Here is a 21,641-nt window from a genome sequence, read left to right as displayed (position 1 = left end):
GGCCAATTGGAGGGGGTTTGGATTGTGACGTGATGGGATTCTGCGAAACTGTTACTGAGCGAGAGAATGCCGGAACGGTGCGGACCGGCAAGAGCAGGGGCTCAGAAGCCGTCAGTGGACTGGGGGAAAAGTGTCTCTTAGACCTGGCGCTTGGTCCGGCCCTTGCCACCCACGTCCGGGTGGTTGGGTGAATGTCCTGGGGCTTTGGCTCGACTGAAAAGGCAGCCGAGGGCGTGTACCTCTCTTGCAGTTTCCTCTCCCAGCGCCTCGGGGCGTTTTCGGTCGAATAAACTTGCGACCGCCACGTGTGGCATCTTTCCAGGGGAGCCGGCTCGGAGCAGACCGCGCGCCCGTCGGGCGGATTGCGCGCGGCTCTGGGCGCCGGAGGCGGCGAGAGGCGGCAGCGCGGCGGAGCCCGGGGCCGTGGATGCTGCGTGCGGAGGCGCTGCCGGTTACGTAAAGATGAGGGGCTGAGGTCGCCTCGGCGCTCCTGCGAGTAGGAAGCGCCCCGCGCCCCCGCCCCCTTGGCCGCTGCGCCGCGCCGCGCCGCGCTCGTCGTCCGAGGCCAGGGCACGGCGAGCCGAACCTCCGCAGCCACCGCCAAGTTTGGCCGCGCCTCCGGGGCTGCTGTCGCCCGCACCATGTCCGCGGCCGCCTACATGGACTTCGTGGCTGCCCAGTGTCTGGTTTCCATTTCTAACCGCGCTGCGGTGCCGGAGCATGGGGGCGCTCCGGACGCCGAGCGGCTGCGACTACCTGAGCGCGAGGTGACCAAGGAGCATGGTGACCCGGGGGACACCTGGAAGGATTACTGCACGCTGGTCACCATCGCCAAGAGCTTGTTGGACCTGAACAAGTACCGACCCATCCAGACCCCCTCGGTGTGCAGCGACAGCCTGGAGAGTCCAGATGAGGATATGGGATCCGACAGCGACGTGACCACCGAATCTGGGTCGAGTCCTTCCCACAGCCCGGAGGAGAGACAGGATCCTGGCAGCGCGCCCAGCCCGCTCTCCCTCCTCCACCCTGGAGTGGCTGCGAAGGGGAAACACGCCTCCGAAAAGAGGCACAAGTGCCCCTACAGTGGCTGTGGGAAAGTCTATGGAAAATCCTCCCATCTCAAAGCCCATTACAGAGTGCATACAGGTTAGCGGCGTCTCTCTCTCCCACCCAACTCTCGGGTTAGTTAACCTTTGGCCGGGCAGCCTTTCTGGGAGTTAAAGGACACCACGCTCGGCCGAAAGGGTGCAAATACTTAGGATGAGATGCTGTTTAACTCTTTAAAATGATTGAACCGGTTAGAGACAGAAAGCTCACTCCTTAATCGTCCCCAGCCTCTAGAAGCCACGGAGAGCCTTAACCTGGCGGGCAGAGTGAGTGCCGAGTGCCAGCCGATGCGTGGCTTCATGGGGAGTGGTGCCGCCCCTCCCCTGTCCCGCCCCGCCACCACCCCCCCCACCCCCAGGACTCCCGCACCCGGCGACTCTGGGGCCACCCCACTTGGACAGACGCTGGCGGGGGTTGGGGGGCACAGTCAAATGGCGTATCTTTTATTTTACTCTCTTGTGGGATTGCCGCGAAGTGGCCGAAACCTGGAGAGAAGCGGCGCACGTTATATGGAACCTTTTAGGGATGACTAAGGGCTCGGTTAGCTGTATGCTTGCTACTTTTCAGGGCTTGCCAAGGTGGTTTTAAATTTGGCCAAGAGTCCCCAGAGAGGTTTAAAATAACACTGCTTCAGGCAGCAGAGAAGTTTGATCAAGTGATGGTTGGTTAACTTCACAACTAGTTAGCCTTTTTAATGAGATTTCAGAGTGGATTTTTTCCCACGTGATTTAGGTCGCACCCGCCACCCTGAATAGAGCAGTTAGTGAGGAGGTGTGGTTCTTGCCGGAGGTCAAGGCTGATAATGAACGTTGGGATGTTCTGGAGGCCCTGTGGAAGGGTCTCTCCCAGGGAGAGCCAAAGGCAGGGCTGATCAGATGCATGTGGCTGGTAAGACATCTGCAGTGTAAAATGGGCTTTGGAGACTTATAGGAACCTTGGTCAGCCAATTTTGTTGGTTCTGTTTAACATATTCAGAAAAAGTTGGAAAGCATTCACACTTGACCATGCTGTCTCCCCATCTTTAGTAAGGTTCCTTTACAGCTGCTGTTCTGATAAGGAAGCACAGTGCTTGGTCCTCTCACGAACTCCTTTCCCTCTGTCCTATAACACCATGTTTAAGAGGAGGTTGTTGGAGTTACTTGGAAAGTATTGTCGTTTTTTGGTGTAACTGTTGGTACTTTTAAGATGAGGCCCTGGGCCTGTGGTTTCAAAATGATCATTGGCTGGTTTGGTTAGGTTTTGCTTTTTTTTAAAAGAGGCCACGTAACTGCATCTCATATTTTATTTCCTTTGGAAAGTGCTTCTCGTGGAGGTGGCTGCTGGCACAGGAGTAAAGCTGAATTTCCTCCTCACGGTTGATGCGAAATCAGGTTCTGTTTGCAGTTGTCATCTAGGTTGCCATAAAACAGCACATTTTAAAGTTTGTGTCTGAAAGGTTGATGTGCCTGGCTTGGGGGATGTGACCTTTAGCGTGGCTCCCAGGGTGAAGTAGGGGTATATTAACCAGAGGGTGTTAGTCACCAACAGCTGTTGGGCGGGCCTGGCTGTGTCAGCCATGTTTCCGGGAGTTCAGCTCACAGGGACACCCACTGCCACCTTGAGCAAAGGCACTTTCTCCTTCAGGGAGCTGCCCAGTTGTGCAGTTGGAGAGGCCTGCGGAGCTCCTCTGTGAGCTCCCTGAGTCTGTCCAACTCCGAAAAGCATTCTGGACCATTCTGCTGAGTGATTTTCTCAGGCATTTATAGAAATGGCTGCTTATGTGTGCGTGCATGCATGCTGCTCTTTAATTCTCCGTGAGGCAAGTCAGCTCAGTTGTTTCAGGAGAAGCTTTTACGCAGTCCAGAGTGGGAAACGAAGTGAAGTGTTAATCCCATTTTATATGCTACAGTCAGTCTTTTGAAACTAGTGATGTGGTAATTGCAGGTGCCTTATTTATGTTTGGGGGCTCTGTAATGCTAGGACATGGTTGGACAAAAACCTCAGCCTCTGTAAAGACTGTCAGAAGTGTACTCCTGCTAGAGCAGGTGTGTGCAAGGGATAGATACTCTAAGTAAGAGACTTGTAGGAGGCCTCATGCATTTGGAAGTTTCCGATTCAGCTTCCAGTTAGATTGTCTTTAGGGTGGGGTAGCATCTTGATTTAAATTTTTTTTTTAATTTTTCTATTTTTTGCTGGTATTAAACCCAGAAGATGGCCAGGAGATAGCAATTGGAATGTCTGTATTTTGTGAAGACTTTAAGAACTAAAATCCCAGCCACACCCACCCCTGCACAATGTGGCCCAACCAGAATCCCTCCTGCTGCTTGCCCCTCCCCTCCTAGAGCCTCATACAGATGCCACTTTTATAGAACCAGTGGCTTTATTTATTTGTTTTGGCCACGCTGCATGGCATGCGGGATCTTACTTTCCTGACCAGGGATCGAAGCGCAGAGTCTTAACCGCTGGACCACCTGGGAAGTCCCAGAACCAGTGGCTTTAGAAGTTGAGCCACTTAAAATTGTGTTTAGTTCAGTGCAGTTATTTCTAGAGTATCCTGAGAGAAAAGACCCCTTTCAGGTGGACTGAGGTGGGTTCTGATTTGTCCTACTGTTTCCCAGTTGTGAGATATTTACCTAGTTCCTTGAAGTCAGAGTTTGTAAACTAGAGGTCTGCTGCTGAATTTGCTTTGCAAATTTGTTTGGCTTGACTAGCACAGGGTTTGTAAAGATTTTGTTACTAACATGGAAAAATCAGGATTTCCACACAAATCCAGATTTCTGGCTTCTCTGGAAAAATCGAATGAACTGGCAATACTGGGTCTGAATTCCTGCCCAGCAACAATTGGCTTGAACTGACCGTTCTTTATATGAGGCAGTGTCCCTTATTTTAATCATTTACATGGTCTCTGTTGGCATTTAAGTTTGCAGTCTCTTCTCTATTTGAGCCTCAGTTTCTTAATCCACAAGATAGGGTACTATCTCTGAACTTGGATTCTTGTGCAAAGATAATAGTTTGTGTGTAATGGGCAGAGCTTAAAATCAGGAAACATAGAAGAAACTTATTTTTAAGTAGTACAGTACTTTACATTTTCTAATACTGTGTTCAGTTTGTTTTTCTTCACCCTCTAGATAAGATATCTTCTCAGGTGATGTACCTCTAAAATTTAAGCAGTGGATCCATGGTTAATCTGAAAAAAAGTACAAGGAATATGAGCTTTTCTGTCTCCAGACCTTTTGGACACTTTAGAGTGTATTTATTGTTTCTGATTAAGTATTAGACCCATTGGAGTACTTTGCCTGAAAACATATTGAGCTTATTATTTGAAAATGCAACCCACTTTAAGTTTATCTTGGCACACCCCACATCCACACGCCGCCCCCCACCTCTGAGCACACACCCCAAATTGGCCCCCACAAACCCACACCCAAACCCACTGACTCCCCAGACCCTCTCCCACGTCCCCTCAGCCTCTCTAGGATGGCGAAAAGAAAAAAGAAAAAAGGATTATCCCAAGTTTCCTAACTTTGTGGTCACGCTGCACATGCACACAGGCACACCTACACACACATACACACATGGGGGTAGCTTTTGGAGAGGTAAACAACTGCATCCAAATTCCAACTCAAAAGTCATCAGAACCAGCTGATGTAGAGTCATGCTAGGTTGCCATCGCAGTGATAGAAACCTTAGGCCTTAACTTCCATGCCAGGTGCAATTTTTCTATCTTTTTGGAGGGACTTAAATCAGCTGTCCCCAAATGGTGACAGTGGGTTGAGCTTAGGGCGCTGCTTACAGGATTCTGAAAACCAGAAAGCCCTAAATCCCAATCAGCACACCCCAGTTTTGTGGGAAAAATTTTAAAACAATGTATTTTTTTAATAGGGCAGAAGGAAGTTCATGAAAAACAAGGAGAGACAAGAGCTGCAAAAGCAGCCAACAGTGGCTGCTTCTGTTTCTCTTTATCCTGTTTGAACATTTCTCTGGGCTACCTAGAATATCTGGTGGAGGGGACCTGGGTAGCTCCCACCATGGAAGTTATCCTCCAAACAGGAAATAGGTTTTCTGGCCTCTCTAGCCACATCCATCACTGGCTAGCTCTAACTCAGGCGGATTTCCTTCCCTGAGACTAAAGTTTTAAAAGTTTGCTTATACAGGAGCCAGGCCTGCTCTGTGCCTCATGAACTCTTCTTCCTTAATTGCTACAAAAAGCTTTGGAGTCAACTTTTTGGTTCAGGAGAGTCTAGTACCATCAGAGGTATGAGAAGGACCCACTTCCATTACCCAGGAGGCAGCGGTTGAGGGACAGGGCAGGGTGTTGAAATGGCCTCTGGGCAGCCCATTAATTAGCCCCTGCCCAGTCTTTCCCACTTGCTCTTCTCTTCATGAGTAGAAGGGAGGCCCTGTGCCTTGATCCTTAAGGAAACCACCTCACTGCCCCATTCTTCTTTCCATAATGCTCCCCAAAGTGATGTAGAGTGGTATTTCATAGCCTGACATGCTTCATCCAAGATGTAATTACAATTAGGTCTGAGTGGGGCCTGCATAGATCCTCGTTTCGCCACCTTTTCTTCCACTTTCTCTCCCCTAAGGAGATTAGCCATTTTTTCCCCTATAATTGTCCTTCCCGTGACATTTTAGTACCACAGATATACCGTAGAGCTGCTTATGTACTGTGCCCCTTTATAAGGCCACAAACCATTGTAATAGCTAAGACTTTTATAACCTGCCAAAGAGCCAATCTTTGCCCTGTGGGGGCGATTTCACCCCCATCCCCATCCCCAGTGAGACTGTCTAGACCCAGGCTCATGTATCCTGTCGGGGGAAAAATGAGAGCAAAGGACTGCAAACGGGCTCTAGCTGTGGAGGATGATACGAGTCTAAGAATTGCAAGGACGTCCTGCAGGGTTTGCTTCTGGGTTTCAGACAAGAGGCTAGAGACTCCCTTGCTTCCAAGGAAAGATGGCCCACAGCTGCTTGAGCCCCAGCTCACTGCTGTAATCTCACCCTGGGGACTGAGGCCTGTGAGGGGGCCTAACAGCTCGTATTCCTGGTCCTGGAGGTAGGAAGGACCAGTTGCTCCCTCCTCACTCTGCTGCCCCCCGCAACCGTCTTCATCATCCTGCACCTAGCTGCCCTAGCAAGACAAAGCGGGCTTGCCTTAGAAGAACTGCTGCTGCTGGCAGGATTACTGTCTCACAACAGAAAATACAAGTGGAGTAGAATTACAGAGTGAAACCATTGTTTCCCGTGATTTTCCTCTCAAATCTGTGAGTGGTGAGAAGAGAGAGGGGAGGAATGCAAGCGGGGCCTGGGTCAGGGAGGGAGGTACCAGAGTCCATAGCGTACTGTTTTGATGGTAACACCCCATTACCTTCAGACGCAAAGATGTAACCTGAGGGAAATCAGTTCTTGAGACACTGAACATAAGGGTCAGATATACATTCTTGGCTCAATTGTTGACGCTTATCCTAGGAACTAGTCATTCTGCAACGTCTGTGGGAAATTCCCCGATTGAACGTCCCAGGGAGAAACATCATATGACATATTGGGAAAGCGGCTGACAATGGTCTTCCTTAATAAGCTCATTGAGAAGAAAAGTGGGTGGGTGATTTCCCAGTATTCACGCGCTCAGGAGCCCCTAAAACAACCTGATGTCGTGCCCTGGTTAGAGTCGGATTTCTTGACCATTATTTTGATTTCTGAATGCCTTATGATCGTGAGCATACTTGATTTAAAAAAAAAAAAAGAAAGAAAAGCCAGCTTTGTCAATTTTGTTAGTCTTGACTTCCAAAAATGTTTTCCAGTTTCTTTTTTAATTTTCTTTCCTCCTCTTGTCTGTTCTCAGGCTTGGAGAAAGAGCTTGCAGCATTCCAGGCCTCTGCTGCTAGAATCCTCCCCCACGTCTGACCCTCCCACCTTTTCCTAATGTTTCTCCAGCAAGCCCGGCGCCCACTGAAGAGTGTAAATTAGTGCCTAGTAATTGGTACAAAGGCACTTTCTGTTTCTATGCAACACATGCAAAAAGGAGGGGCAAAGGAAGGAGGAAAGCCCACAGACAGTTAAAAAGGGAAAGAAATGGGATCCTCTGCCGTGGTCTTTGAGCAGTCCTGTCTCTTGGTCTGCCCCACTTTTTGTTGGGAAGTTAGTCACAGGCCTAAGCCCAACTCAGAGCATTTGGTGTAAGCAGTTGTTAGTATCAAAAGAATAGAATTTGGAGGTTGGAAGTGACCTTGAGAGGTCATCACATCCATCATTTTGTCTGTAAAAAAAGTGAATGCTTTTTTTTTTTTTTTAACCCTCTCAGATAGATGAGGATTGTTCCATTGAAGCATTGGGGGTGCTCTGGAGGGTTTGGAAGCACACCGCCAGGGTTCCAAGTCTGGCTCTCTGCCTTGGCAGGCACGAAACGTTGTTGGGCAGAGCGAAGTTTCCTCAGCAGCACAGTGAGGACATGGGGTCCTTGGAAGTTGAAGTCCTCCAGGCCGGAGCTTAGCCAAATGGAGATGTTCCTTCACTGTGAATTCTTTGCAGTTCTTAGGTTTGGATTCCTTTCCCCCATGGTCTCCTGAGGATTTTTCAATCTGGTTAACATTTTTTTGGTTTTGTTTTAACCTTGGTTTAAAGAGCTGCTTTGCATTAACCAAATTAACGGAGTGAAAGGGCAGAGGTGGAGTCAGTCGGGGGCCCTCTGCCCTTTTATTATGGGAGCAGCACTCTGAAACAGTCCAAGGCCATTGCTTGTGAGATTTCCTACTCCTCCCTTCCTGGAGGCCTCCCGAAACTTTAATACCTTTTTGGTGCATTAAGGCCAGGAGTAGACATTTGTCTTATCCCAGCCTCAAACAGTCCCCTCAGCAAATAATAGGACTAACGTTATTATTCATAGAGAATGCCTTTCCCACTAAGGGAGTGAGAGGCATCCATTTTTCATGCGTGGGATTTTCCAAGGCATCCTTTCTGTTTGTGCTTAAAGCCCATGTTTACAATGGTGCACCCGCAGGCTTCCCTTGTAATCTCAGTTTATCAGCCTTTCGAGGCTTGAGATGAGAATTGAACATCTGGATCTGAAATCTAAAGGTTCTAGAGCTGCAAGAACCAGTAAGCTCACCATCTAAGCCCAGGACCACTGGGCATTTGAATTTTTTTTTTTAACCAAAATTGAAAATGATCGCAAATTTGAACAGCAGAATGGAATTCAGCCCTGATTGAGCACCCCCCACCCTTTTTTTTTAAGTGAGGACTTTATTTAAATAGATTGAAATAAAGAGACGGGAGCTTAAGTCATACAAAACTAATGACAAGGATTTGAAAAGCAGGCAGCAGTATTTTGTATTAAACAAAGTATGAACGTTTTTCCATGGCGAGTCTCCGTTGTTTTAGAAGTGCCTCCCAGAGGACCTGACTTGAACCGAAGTGGGGCAGTGAGGCAGGCAATAGACAAAAGCGCAAAAATTCTGCCTGAGAATTATGGACATTTAAGAACTGGAAGGAATCTTACAGATCCTCTATCATCAAAGAGATGGAGGTTTCACCATCTCTCCCTTCCAGGGAGCCAGCTTTGATGAGATGGAGGCAGTCAGAAAAGCAGAGTAAGGCCTGTGAGAAGGAAACCAGCCCACCCTAAGGAACTTGAATATGAGGGGTCTCCAGAGAGGTCTCTACCTTCAGCAGGGAGGCAGTAGGTAGAGCCAGTAGAACACCGGCTTCGGGGTCCCTCAGACCTGTGTTTGAATCCTGCCTCTGCCACTTTCTAATTATGAGAACTCTCTGAGCCTCAGTTTTCCCATCTGTAAAATGGAGTTCAGTAATTATATATTCATAGAGTTTTTATGAAACTTAATTCAGATGAGGTATTTAATGCATTTAGCACAGTGTTTCCATATACTAAGTATTACAATTAAAAATAATCTACATGTGTTGGCCAGAAGCCCTTGAGGTGCTTAGAATTTTTGTTTACAGTTCTACATTAATCCAGCAGCAGCTCATTAATTTAAATAATACTTGTTATTGAGTAACTGTTACATGCAAAGAGGTGTGCTAGATGTTGACAGCAGGTACTGTGAATGCTGTGGATAATAATAGTGTTGATAGTAGTAATAATTATAAATTATTAATACTAGTAATAATGCTATTAATAGTGATAATAATGAAGCATCCAGCATGTATTACACTCCAAGTTCCAAGCCAGATGCTTTACACGCATTGTTACATTTAAATTCCCAGAAGTCCTATGCGATAGGAAGGTACTCTTATTCTCATTTTGTAGGAGGAATTGGAGTTAGTTAACTTAGTCCAAGGTTACTCTGAAGTTTTCCTAGTATGTTTCTAGGTGCTTGGAGTTGCACCATGAATGGTTGTTGACGAGGTCTCCTTGGGTTTTTGCCAGTAGTAAGCGACCCTGTGTTTTGCACACCTCTCTTGGATTTGGCCCCAGAGCCACCACTGTCTCTACTCTTGGGTTCTAGCTCTGGCTTCTGGTTTGTTTTTATGAAGCTTGGTGAGGAATACCTTCAGAAATCATGGACCTGGCGAAACCTATCCTGTATTTTCCAGTAGCTATCCAGAACCTTCATCCTTCCAACTGAAAAAGATCCCAGTTGTGGGTCCACAGCTGTTTTAATCAAGCCTCTTGGTTGTAAGGAGCAGAACCCAAACTTGGACTGGCTTAGTAAAAAATGAGAACTTTATAGGTTGCCGTTTCCACCACCTTTGGGGTAGCTCTGGTGTTAGGGATCTCTGGCTACAGGTGGTCAGTGCCTTCCTCTCTCCCTGGCCCAGCCTTGCTCTCCCCTGCTTTGGCTTCATTCACCGGCAGGCTGTCTCCGAACGGTGGTAAGATAGGTGCCAGCAGTTCGGACTCCCATCCTGCCAATTCAGCAAGCCCTGTGGAAAGACAGTTGCCCTTTCCTAGTGATTCCAGCAAAAGTCCCAGGCTTCAAGCTTCAGAACACAGAATTTTGTGCCTGTCCCTGAACTCAGTCACTGTGGCACAGCTGGGTCACATCCAACCTCTGGGCCTGGGGTGTGGGGTCGCCTGCCTGGAATTACGTAAACTCAGAGTGAGGAAGGAATGGTTTCCAAAAGGAAATTCAAGGTGTGCTGTTCATTACCCCAAAGAGGCAATAGGTGCCAGACAGGCAAAACCAACAGCTGTTCATTCGATCCGCCCATTTAGAACTACAGACAGGATATTACCAAAGGCAGAGTTTGACAAAATGAGAGACAGATTAGTATGACAACAATTTCTCTCATTTTTCTCCCCTTTGAAGAGAAAGAGCTCTGAACTCAACCTATAAGGTAGCTGTATACTAAATAGTCTTTGTAAAAGATAGATTATTTCAACACATATTTCCTATGGTCAGGATCAGCCCCATAGGCCCTGCTCAGCGGATGTTCTAGAAGCCAGTACCCGAAACCTCACATGGAACACGTCTAGCGGCAACAATGTGATCAGCGGCACTGTTCACTTGGTCTTAATTCCAGTCATCTGACTATTTTAATGCCCAGAGAAATGAATTGTGTTTACATGAACGTTTGTCACCCTGTGCGCTAATAGAGAGAGGCCTTGTCTTTACAAAGATGAGCTGTTTATATGGCGGTTCCCAATGGGATTCAGAAATCTATTCGGTGTATGTAATGCCCAACAAAAACACCGCAATAAATCGTAAGAGGCAAAAATTAGATCTTAAAAATAACTTTAAAAAACATATAAAAATGACTTAAATCCCTATGCTGTCATAATTCTACAGTAGTTTTGTACCATTGCTGTTTTAATGAAAATAAGCAGAATGACATCCAAACAGCTGCTTTCCCCCTTGGGTGTTGCAGTTCATACCCATGGCCAGCCACAAGATGCTTGAGCATTACCCACCGAAGCGGGGGTTCCCAGTGTGAAAGAGACACAGTCTGCACCTCTGACCTGAGTCATTTTTTCTCAGTGCCCTGCTTGCTCCCAAACTTCAAAGCGCTGTCCAGGAACGCCTGCCCCAGGAGGGCTGAGGGAGTCAGGCAGGGGCTGTTTGGTAAGAGCTGGACAGCTCAACCCTGCCGTTCTTCGTGGTCTTTGGTGACAAACACCAGACTGTATGAATTAGTGGCTCACTCTGTAAAAGCTGGAAAAATGATGTGCTGATGGCGCATGTGGCATGTGTGAGTAGAAGCCTTCCTCTTATGCCAGCAGTGTACAGAGGTTGAGCCCAGAGGGAAACAGCTGGAAACCTGATGCTGGAGCAGCATCACTAGTCACTCTGGGTCACTGTGAGTGCCGTGACCTGGGTGGCAGGTGGAGGAGGCATTCACTAACCAGACAACAGCCTCCCGTGTTTTCCTGGTTTGCTCATTGTCTTTTCCGAGCCAAAGAGAACTGAGTTCTCTTGAGCCCTCCTGCCCTCCCCACCATTTCTGCTGTTGGTGGACAAACTTTGTCTTGGCAATTTGGGGTCTCTCAGTCTCTTTTGTGTTAAGTTTTATTCTCTTTTGGGTACATAGTCACAAAATCAGAGTTCTCTCTGTCTCTCCTTTTGCCTTTCTTTCTCCTGGGAGTGATCTGCGTGGTGAGCAAGAGCCTCATCTCTTCTTCTGGCATCATGGAAGGGCTGTCCATGTTGCATGCCATCCTTTGACCTTGCTGGTCTCCCCCAGGGTGCCATAGACCAGCTTGGGTCCTGGTCCTCACATGCGACATAAGGAGGAGTGGAAACTTAGGCAAACACTTGAGACCCTTTTCTCAGCGTGGCTACCCAACTCCTCAGGTGCCCTGGTGTGTGTGGCGACTTCCCTAGAGAGGCTCAGACAGGCTCCAGGCATGCAGTGGGCCAGGCAGCAGTGGTCGCGCCTCTGGGACTGCCCAAGACTGTTTCTAATAGGAGAGTCCAGAACGCTTGCACTTCTCAGACCTCTGCATCTGTTCCCTAAACACAGCTCCTCCAATTTCTCTCCCTATAGCTCAGGTCTTGCTATGAAGCTCTGGCAAATTAAGAGAATTTGAGGATTTCAGGGTCTGCTTTACATTTTTAAAACTCTATTTTGAAACCCCAAGCTTAGCAGCAACTTGTTTTAAACTGTCTCTTCCTTCCCCGAGGCAATGCATCTGGAAAGGAGGGCCTGGGAGTAAAAGGATTAGAAAAACACAGAAAAAGGCTGTCTCTACATTTAGTTAAGGCCTGTGTTCTGCTTTCACCTCTAATCTTGTTCTGTGCTCAGAACTGAAGCTAGAATTTGAAAACTGGTTCTAAGGATGTCCTTGGGCGAGTCATTGGCTCTCTGAGTCAGCTTCATCTGAAACAGGACGGGTTTGAATTAGGTGGTCATAAAAATAACCCAGAATGCAAAGATTCAAAGAATCTACGTTCTCAGCATAGCTTTGCCATCAAGCTTACATACCCTGTTCAATGTTTAGTGCCTAGTAGGTTATTTATTTACTACTTCTCTTTTCCACAAAGAACTGGGCAGAGGCAGTACAGGTTGGGGTGGGAGGAAGAATGCAGTCATGGGAATTGGCTAATCTGGGCCTGGACCTAGCTGTGTGGACGTGGGGAGGTCACCTCACCTCTCTGCCATTTCAGAGTTGCTGAGCTGGGGGCCAGGTAATGGAGACATCAAGGCATAATGATATATCTCTTGCTGGGTTGAGAACCTAAAGAGTGAAGACTCTATTGTCTGTCATCTTCATTTCTGAGGTCCTGGCACATGTGCCATCTCACAGATCAGTTGAGATTGGGAATGTGCAAGCAATATTCGGACAGGCTTGCTTCCAAATAGCTAGGCACCAGCTTCCAGTGAGGAAGTACTGCATGGCAGACGTTACAGACGCCCACTTCCCAGTTCAGAACCTCAAGTATGGAGACAGGCTGCTTTCCACAGATAAACACAGGGACCAGGAAGTAAAATCTCACATCCAAACGCTATAGTGACTCTGTTGTATCAACAAATGAATTGTAAAAGGAAACCAAATCACAAGAAGGATTTAGAGAGAGAGGCCAGGAGCAAACCATAATGTAATGTGAAGGGATGGCATTCAGGCAGGATTCTTCTAAAGCTATCAAGAATTTTTATCTTTTTAGGACATCTACCTGTGTAGGTAGTAGCAATATTTCTGGCGAACAGGAGGCTTTTAATTTCTTGATTTTTGAGTTTGATATTACTTGGAATGATTTATGCAGGGAAATGTAGAATTGGCTGTACCCAGACGATGCAAGTGTATGGGTGCTTCTGCACTTGGGTGTGGAAATGAAAAACAGTAAAGCAAAGCTCACATTTTGTACCTGCAAGTTAGCATTGCTTTCCCATGGGGAATGAAGACCGATGATGATGGACAGTGGGGTGTCTATGGCTTTGGGTTGCGGCCACTGTGTGGGCTGGTGCTCCACCAGGAACGCTGCACTGGGCTCTGGGCTTTGTGTGTCTGCGCCTCTTTCTCCCCCTGCTTCCTAAGGAGACTGCTCCTTGGTGGGGCAGCCCTGCCATCACTGCCTGTGTCACTTGGTATCTGAAGGGAGATTCCTGTCTCTTTTCACGGGCCATTTTCCTTTCACATATGGAAAAAGGAGAGGAGGAGGTGGGGGAGGAGTGAGAAAACACATGTCGTTTACTCTGAAAGTTTCTCACTTTCTAACAATTTGAGAAGGAAGCAGAAGGATTCTTTGCCTTTCTTTGGTCTTGGACACTGGAGTCTATTTCTCAATAGAGTGTAAACCACCCACCCCTCGAATGGAATAGGATCTTCATCAACCCATTGGTGGAAAAATTTGAACTCATTGCATCAAAACAATTGTTACCTTTGTTTTATGTTAGACTTTTCTGACTTCTCATTATAAAAGAAATTTGTACTTGCTTAAAAAAATCAGAAAACATAGGGGAAAATTACAAAAAGAAGTAGAGGTTATCCCCTCACCTGTAGATAACTATTGTTCATATTTTGCGTATATTCTTCCAGGATTTTTCCTCTCCTTGGATGTTCACACACATACACAGCAGATCATGCACTGTTCTTTTCACTTAGCCGTGTATTGCTAACATCTTCTGTATAGAATAATAATCTAGTACCTTTTGAACAGGCACATATTATTCCACTGTATGGAACACTGAAGTATTGAACCAGTTCTTTATTGTTAGACATTTAGGTTGTTACCAAGCTTTACCTTTTATAAACAATGCTGGTATCCTTGTATGTTTTTGTTTTCCTCCCTAATTGTTATCACAAATAATTCCTGGACAAATGTATTGCCAGGTGGTCCTGGAACAATTATAATTTCCACCCATGCCTATTTCCTCATGCCACCATCAATGATAGGTATATGAGCATACTTTTTAACACTTTTACCAGCATGATGTGTATTTCATTGGTGTCTTGATTGGCATGTTTTGATTACTTATGACATTGACTATATTTTCATATATTTATTAATTGGATGTTAGTATTTCTTATTTTATAGATTACTTGTTTGCATCCTTGCCCAATTTTATTAAGTTGGGCTATTCATTTTGATTTGCTAGTGTCCTTTCTGTACCACAGATTTTAACCTTTTGTCATAGGCTGCAATTTCCTTTATTAGTTCACTGTTTTGGTTCTTAAATTTTTTTACTTATGTGTGTGTGTGTGTGTGTGTGTGTGTGTGTGTATGTATATGTATCTTACCATGCAGAAGTTTAACATTTTTAAGTATTTTAAAACTATCCTTCAAATAGGATACTGCCTTTGATTTCACGTTTAGGAAGTCTCTCCCTATTCCAGGATTCTAAAAATATTCACCTATATTTTCTTTTACCTTTATGGTTTTATTTTTAACATTTACGTGTACAGTAAATGTAAAAAATTCCATTTGGAATTTAAGTGTAAGGTATAAGGGTAGGGATCCAGATTTAACTTTTTTTTTTATCAGATATCTATGCCATTTATTGAATTAAACATTCTTTTCTTCACTGATTGGAAATGCCCATCCCTATAGTCTTGGGTTTATCTTCAGACTTGACTCAGCTCCACTGATTTGTCTTTTCCTGTGCTGGTATCAGACTATCTTAATTTTTGCAGCTTTAATCATACATTTTAATAACTGGTATTGCAAGTGCTCATTTATTATTGTTCTATTCCAAAATTTTCTTGGCAAGTTGAGTGTATTTATTCTTCCCAATGAACTTTAAAATAATTTTGTCAAGTTCAAGAAAAAAGAATTTCTATGGTGTGTGTTAATTTCATAGATGAATTTGTATAGAATTGCCATATTCAGAACATTGGGTCTTACCATCAATGGGACATGGGAAATGTCCCATTTATTCATTTCCTTTCATATTGTAGTTGTATCATTTTCTTCATGCAGGTCCTGAACTTTATTGGTAGGCTTATCCTGACTGACTGTGGTTAGCATATAAGAAAACCATTGCTCTTTTGTATATTTACACCTATGAATGCATTTTTTTCTTCAATTTTTTATTGAAGTATAGGTGATTTACAGTGCTGTGCCAATCTCTGCTCTGCATTTTTAATTTTTGTTATCTTAGACTTTCCAAATAGGAATTTGTATCAGTTGCAAGTAATTCTTATTTTGCCTCCTCCTTCCCACAATTTACTTCTTAATTTGTTATCTAATTGCACTCACTAGCATTTCCTGAACAACATTAAATAGCTATAATGATTGGGGCAGGAGTCCATTCCTGCCTTGAGCTTGACTTCCGTGGGAATGCTGCCTTCATTTTACTATTGACCCTGCTGGGGAAAGGTTTGAATCTATATTTTCTATCCTGTTAAGGAACTATTTTGTTTTCCTAAAAGCTTTTATTAGGGATGGATGTTGAATTTTATCAGATATTGTTCTGCATTTATGAAGGCAAGATATGAGTGTGGGTGGGGGTGAATTTAACGTATTAAATGACGTGTAATATCATTATGATTTTCCAATATCAAATTATCCTTTTATCTCTGGAATCCTAGTTGCTTTTTTGTAATTAAGAAAAACACGATTTTTCCTCGAGAAACGGCCTTGATTTTGTACATCTGTGCGAAGCTATGATTATTAATTGACATTTTTAGAGTTCTATTTTGAAAAGGAGGCCCAATTCCCTTAGATTTGTTTTACTAGATTGTGTTACTTTTGCTCAAAGCAGTGGAAGCTTCAGAGTTGGTATTTTTAACCCTCTTAAACCCAATTAAGTTTAGCCCATGTGGGGCTCTTCTGTGGAATTGTGGGAGCGGAAGAGAGAGAATCAGAGGGGGGAGGGGAAGGGTCGAGACTCTAGTCCAGGACTGCAATGGCTGTCCAACTGAGCTCTGGGGAGCTTGGACAGGGCTGGATATATCCAGTTAGCAATCCCCATACTTGTCCTCATTCCCCCTCTATATGGAAAACTCACCACTGTTCATTTCGCGACTTTACCGAAAAGAATAAGCTTCACTTGACATCATCAACTAATCACCGGGTAGGGTGGAGTCTCCTTAAAAGCAATGAGCCATCAAGTTAGGAAGTGCATAGCCAGAAGGCCCCCCTCCACTTCTCTTGAACCCACTGGAGACCCAGGAGAGTTCTGGAGGCCTGACCTGTCTCTGCAAAGAAAGCCTTTTACACGTTTGATGCAGTGTTCAGTAGCCGTTTTGATCCAGTATGTTTTATACTCAGAGCTGAGTCTGTCAGTGAGAGGCGCTGAGCTTGTTGCTGAAGGGGAAGGGAAGTGGTATATAAATAATGAGAATGCACAGAAACTTGTGCTGTTACCAACTCTGCTCCAGTAAAGCAGACTTTATTGTGTCACTGCCTCTGGGTGTGTTTTCCTGTGAAGGCCAGAAATAAAGCAGGAGTACATGTCTGTTCTTTTTTATTTATTTTTTTCCCCCAGGAGGATGGTAAAACTCTCATTAATATGAAAGACAAGTTTAAATATTCTTTAATTGATAGTTGCTTTACCATATGATTTGTTCCGTATAAAGAAGGTTAACCATCCTTTTGGGGGCCTTAGCCTTGAGCTAAAGTAAGGGCCTGACTTGATTTCCCCCCCAGCTGCAGGATGAAGGGCAAATCCCAGCCCTTCTAAGCCCTCTCTTTTCCACTCTGCACATCATCTCTGGTCCCATTCAGCCTTAAAATCCCTTCCCTCTCTACATATGATTTCTCCATTCCATACTTTCTTAGGTTCAAAACACGTATCTTTTTCTAGATACCTTAATATGTGTCTATCATTAACTAACATGTGGAAATGCATCCTATAGTATAGGTTGTATGCAAACTCTCCACTGGGTTAAAGAGGTGGATGATTTCAAAGGGCTGCAAATTGCATATCCCCAAGAAGAATCCAGGTCCCCTGAATACACACTGCTTGGCTGGCACAGTGTTTCATCAAGTGTTGAATTTGAATGCCTTTATTTGTGGAAAGCACTCCCCAGTTGGGCCCAGATTCCTCTACGACCCATGGTCTAATATACTTGGCATTTCACCCACTTTTATTATGTGTCTGGCTCCTGAAGACATTTGGATTTACAAATTCTGGTGTACACTAGATAGAAATTCAGGCCTGCAGATTGAGATCGGGGGTCAGCCAACTTTCTATAAAGGACCAGATAGTAAATATTCTAACTTTTGTGGTCCGTACTATCTCTTATCACTACTCAACACTGCTGTCGTAGTGAAAAAGCAGCCATAGGTAATACATAAACAATGAGTATGATTGTGTTCCAGTACAACTCTGTAGGCGGACATGAAAACCTGAATTTCATATAACTTTCTCCTGCCACAAAATATTACTGTTCGGTTTTTTCCAACCATTTGGTAAAAACTAAGTATAGGAATCGTGTTTATTCCAGCAGGTCAGATTTGACCTATGACCCATAGTTTACTAACCCCTGATTTAGATCATTGACCAAAAGCCCCTAATGCTTTTCCAAAGGATCTGAGAAAAATCAAAATGATCCTAGAGCTTTTAGACCAGCAACTCACTTCCAAGTAGATCTATTTTTAAACGCTTGGAAACTGTAAGCTTGAATTATACACATTATATGAATCTAACAAAGGCTACTGTTAGCTCTTATTTGCTCTGGGCTCCGTGGGTGGCCCTGTCGTCTCTGAAGCACTCAGGGAAAAGGATGCTAGGTCAATGACAGCACCTGGATTAGAAGCAATGAGAACAATCACATGACAACTATGAGGGGCAGTGAAGAGAGTGTAGCCATAAGCTAGACCGAAAGGGAATCCAATGGGAATGGACCCTGATTACACTTGAAATCTTTGTAAGTCATAAGCATAAATGCTTAATAGATCTCCAGTACATGCAGCTGATTCAGGTTTCATGACGATTTTCCACTATCACTTCCATCTTGTTAAAACAAGGGGTGCCTTATTTCTTTTCCAGTCTTAGCACACAGTAGAGTGGTCTTCTGACCCATTTTTCCCACAGTGGACACAGATTCGTTCAAATAAATTAATCTCGCCTCATGACTCGCTTGAAAGAAACATGTGCCAGTGAATAACTAAACCACATTACCACTCCTTCAAAGAAACCACCTCTGATGGGTGTCTGTCCTAACAAGTGTTGAGAAAACACGGAACTTCTTGTCATCCCTTTCCTCCCCACCAAATCATCAAGCAGTGGAGAGAGGGCTTCAGGAAAGGGACAACAGACAGGGGTTTTTTCTTTTTAACAACTTATCACGCTATCAATTCTAACTATTCATTATATTTTTTAACATAACATGTTTAAAGAACACTTCTCCCATAGATTCTTCATTTGGGTTAGTGAGGACTTGGCTGCAGTCTGGTTCAGAAATAGCCCGGAAATATTCCTGTGATCTGGGAACTTCTGAGCAGGATTTGGTCACCTGCGCGACCTGGAGTGTGAGCAGACTCAGCGCGCACACACGCACAGAGCTGAGGCCTTTACTAAATGCTTGACAGCACAAGTAGCACGGAGGTCAGACGGGACGTTGTCCTTGCCCAGGGAAGCTCAACCTTGTTGGGCTATGATAACCTGCATTTCGCCTTTTGCTCAAAAGTTCTGCTGAACTGGTTAAAAATGCTTTTTAATCCAACAGAAGTTGCAAAAGTGTAGTTTTCAACTCAGTGTCATTGGAATTTTCAGAGGGTTCAGTCTGAAGCTCTTTTTTTCCTCTCTCTCTCTCTCTTTTTGGCCCTCTTTGAGTATCCTCGTGCATCATCCACCTTGGGTAGGGCTCAGGATTCACTGGCTTGCTATTGCCTTTTGCTGCTGTGGCTTTTCAGCTTAGAGCTCAGTGAGGAAATATTTATACTTAGACCTGTGTATAGTGAATCTGTTTATATAAATTTATTTTGCCCACATCAGGTTTCCCATAAGAACAGGTAGGTTGTACATGGCGTGATGGCCATATCTCTGCTTAGAGAACAGCAAATAAAACCTTAGTCACGAAGGTGATAGAGGTATTTTGTTGTTCTTATCTTTATTTTCACATCTCTGGCACAGGTTAGGAGAAGCTGGGGGAAAAGAATCATTTTTGGATGACTCAGATGCACCACGCTGGGCAGCTCCCAGCCCTTTGAGCCTCTCTCTGGGTTCCAGGAAGATGGGGACGGGAGTGAGAAAAAATTCACTCCTCACACCTACCTAAGGAGTGTCTGGAGAGTTCTGTGGAAACCAGAGTCTGTGCCCTGAGTCTGTGAAGCAGCTGCTTTGGGCTGTGCTTGGAAAGGTGTGAGGAGTAGGCAGGCAGGTGCTCAGAGCTGGGGGGTGGTGACAGTCACTCACAAGAAGAGCAAGCAAGGCTCTGATCTTAAGCAGCTCTTCCTGCCTTTCTGCTTGTGTGTGTCCTGCCCAACAAACACGGACACAGACTCACCCCTGCCAATCCAGGGGTCGGGAGGCCCCCATTGCTGGCCTGATCATGTCTGGAGGGCAGGGCTTAGCTGCGTTTTAAGTGGGACAGGGAGACAATAGCATGAATCTGAGGAGAGCAACCGTACTGGGAGGGATGTGGAAACCCTGACAAGTGTTAAGCCTCATCTGTGAAATGGGCCACCTCCGTGGGGCGTCCTGTAAGAAGTCAGTGAGATAATGCATGGGAAGCCCTTAGTGCTGTGCCTGCGCTTCTGTTATTATTTTAGAATAATGTGAGTTCTTCTTTTATGAGAAATATGGAAGAAACTGGGATTGTTTCAGCTAGACCAGAAAAGATTAGAGAATGGCATGATAGCAGTCTTCAGATAGTTAAGGGATTATTATGTGGCAGAGGGGAAAAAACTAATTTTTAGTGTTAAGACAATATAACTTAAAATATGGCCTTCGCAGGAAGGCAGGTTTCACATCAATAAGAGTGTTTATTACAGGGATGCTCAGAAACAAGCAGGCTTCCTTGGCAGGTAAGGGGCTCTGCCACCGGAATTGCTCAGGCAGAGGTTGGGTGGCCAAACAGTCAGGAGCTTAAGGGGAGATGCCTGCCTCTGGTGGGAGGTTGGTTGGATTAGATGCCCCAGTTCTCTTCCATCTGTACGATGCCAGGACATTTAGCAAAGGGCTAAGGTTTTTGAGTCCTCGGAGAGAACTCGTGAAACCAGCAACCACGTAGACAAAAACTGGAAAATATAGTTTCCAAGGCCGTTGGGGATCCATTGGGTACAAATAGCAAGCTCATTTACCTAGAGAAGATGATTCTCAGCAATTTCTTCATGGTATTACTTTGTTAGGGCTGCCATGACAAAGTACCACAGACTGGGTGGCTTAAACAACAGAAATTTATTTCTCACCGTTCTGGAGGCTGGGAGTCCAAGATTAAGATGTTGGCAGAGTCAGTTTCTTCTGAGGCCCATCTCCCTGGCTTGTAGCTGGCCATCTTCTCCCAGCATCTTCACACAGCCTTTCCTCTGCGAGTCTGTGACCTAATCTCCTCTTCTTATAAAGACACCAGTCATTAGATTACATGACCTCATGTAACCTTAGTCACCTCTTTAAAGACCCTGTCTCCAAATACAGCCACATTCTGAGGTACTGGGGGTTAGGACTTCAGCCTATGAATGGGGGGGACACACAACTCAGCCCAGAACACAAAGGAGTTATTTTCTGAGTCATGGGGATGGTTGACCAGGACCAGCCTGGAGAATTTCGGTTACACGTTCTTTAACCTGTATCCCTGATTCTCTTCTCTTAGGTGAAAGGCCCTTTCCCTGCACGTGGCCAGACTGCCTTAAAAAGTTCTCTCGCTCCGATGAGCTGACCCGCCACTACCGGACCCACACTGGGGAGAAGCAGTTCCGCTGTCCGCTGTGTGAGAAGCGCTTCATGAGGAGCGACCACCTGACCAAGCACGCCCGGCGGCACACGGAGTTCCACCCCAGCATGATCAAGCGATCCAAAAAGGCGCTGGCCAACCCTTTGTGAGGTGCTGCCCACCCGAGCCAGGGAGGGACGGACCCGGAAGGACAAACTACTCCCAGCGAACAGACAGACAGGTGGGAACCACGGCCCAGAAGAGGTGCGCTGCCAGCACAGGAAGTCACTGTTCTTTGGTCACTAGTCTAATTTTCCTCTCCCTGCGTTGTTTTTAAAAAGCACATTGTAGCCTAAGATCAAAGTCAACACTTGGTCCTCCTTGCAGAGGCAACTCTGAA

General features: G+C 45.4%; 1 protein-coding gene across 1 annotated transcript; it reads left to right on the top strand.

Moving 5' to 3' along the window:
* Positions 1-641: 641 nt before the first annotated feature.
* Positions 642-21,411, top strand: KLF9 (KLF transcription factor 9; the record flags this gene model as incomplete). Its single annotated transcript, XM_079707113.1, has 2 exons — positions 642-1,146; positions 21,182-21,411. The coding sequence occupies 2 exons, from the start codon at positions 642-644 to the stop codon at positions 21,409-21,411; spliced, it is 735 nt and encodes a 244-aa protein (XP_079563239.1).
* Positions 21,412-21,641: the final 230 nt, after the last annotated feature.

The sequence above is a fragment of the Hyperoodon ampullatus genome, assembly GCF_949752795.1.
Source record: "Hyperoodon ampullatus genome assembly, chromosome: 6".
In the NCBI taxonomy this organism is placed as follows: domain Eukaryota; kingdom Metazoa; phylum Chordata; class Mammalia; order Artiodactyla; family Ziphiidae; genus Hyperoodon; species Hyperoodon ampullatus.
This window is presented reverse-complemented; position numbering and strand designations above follow the sequence as displayed.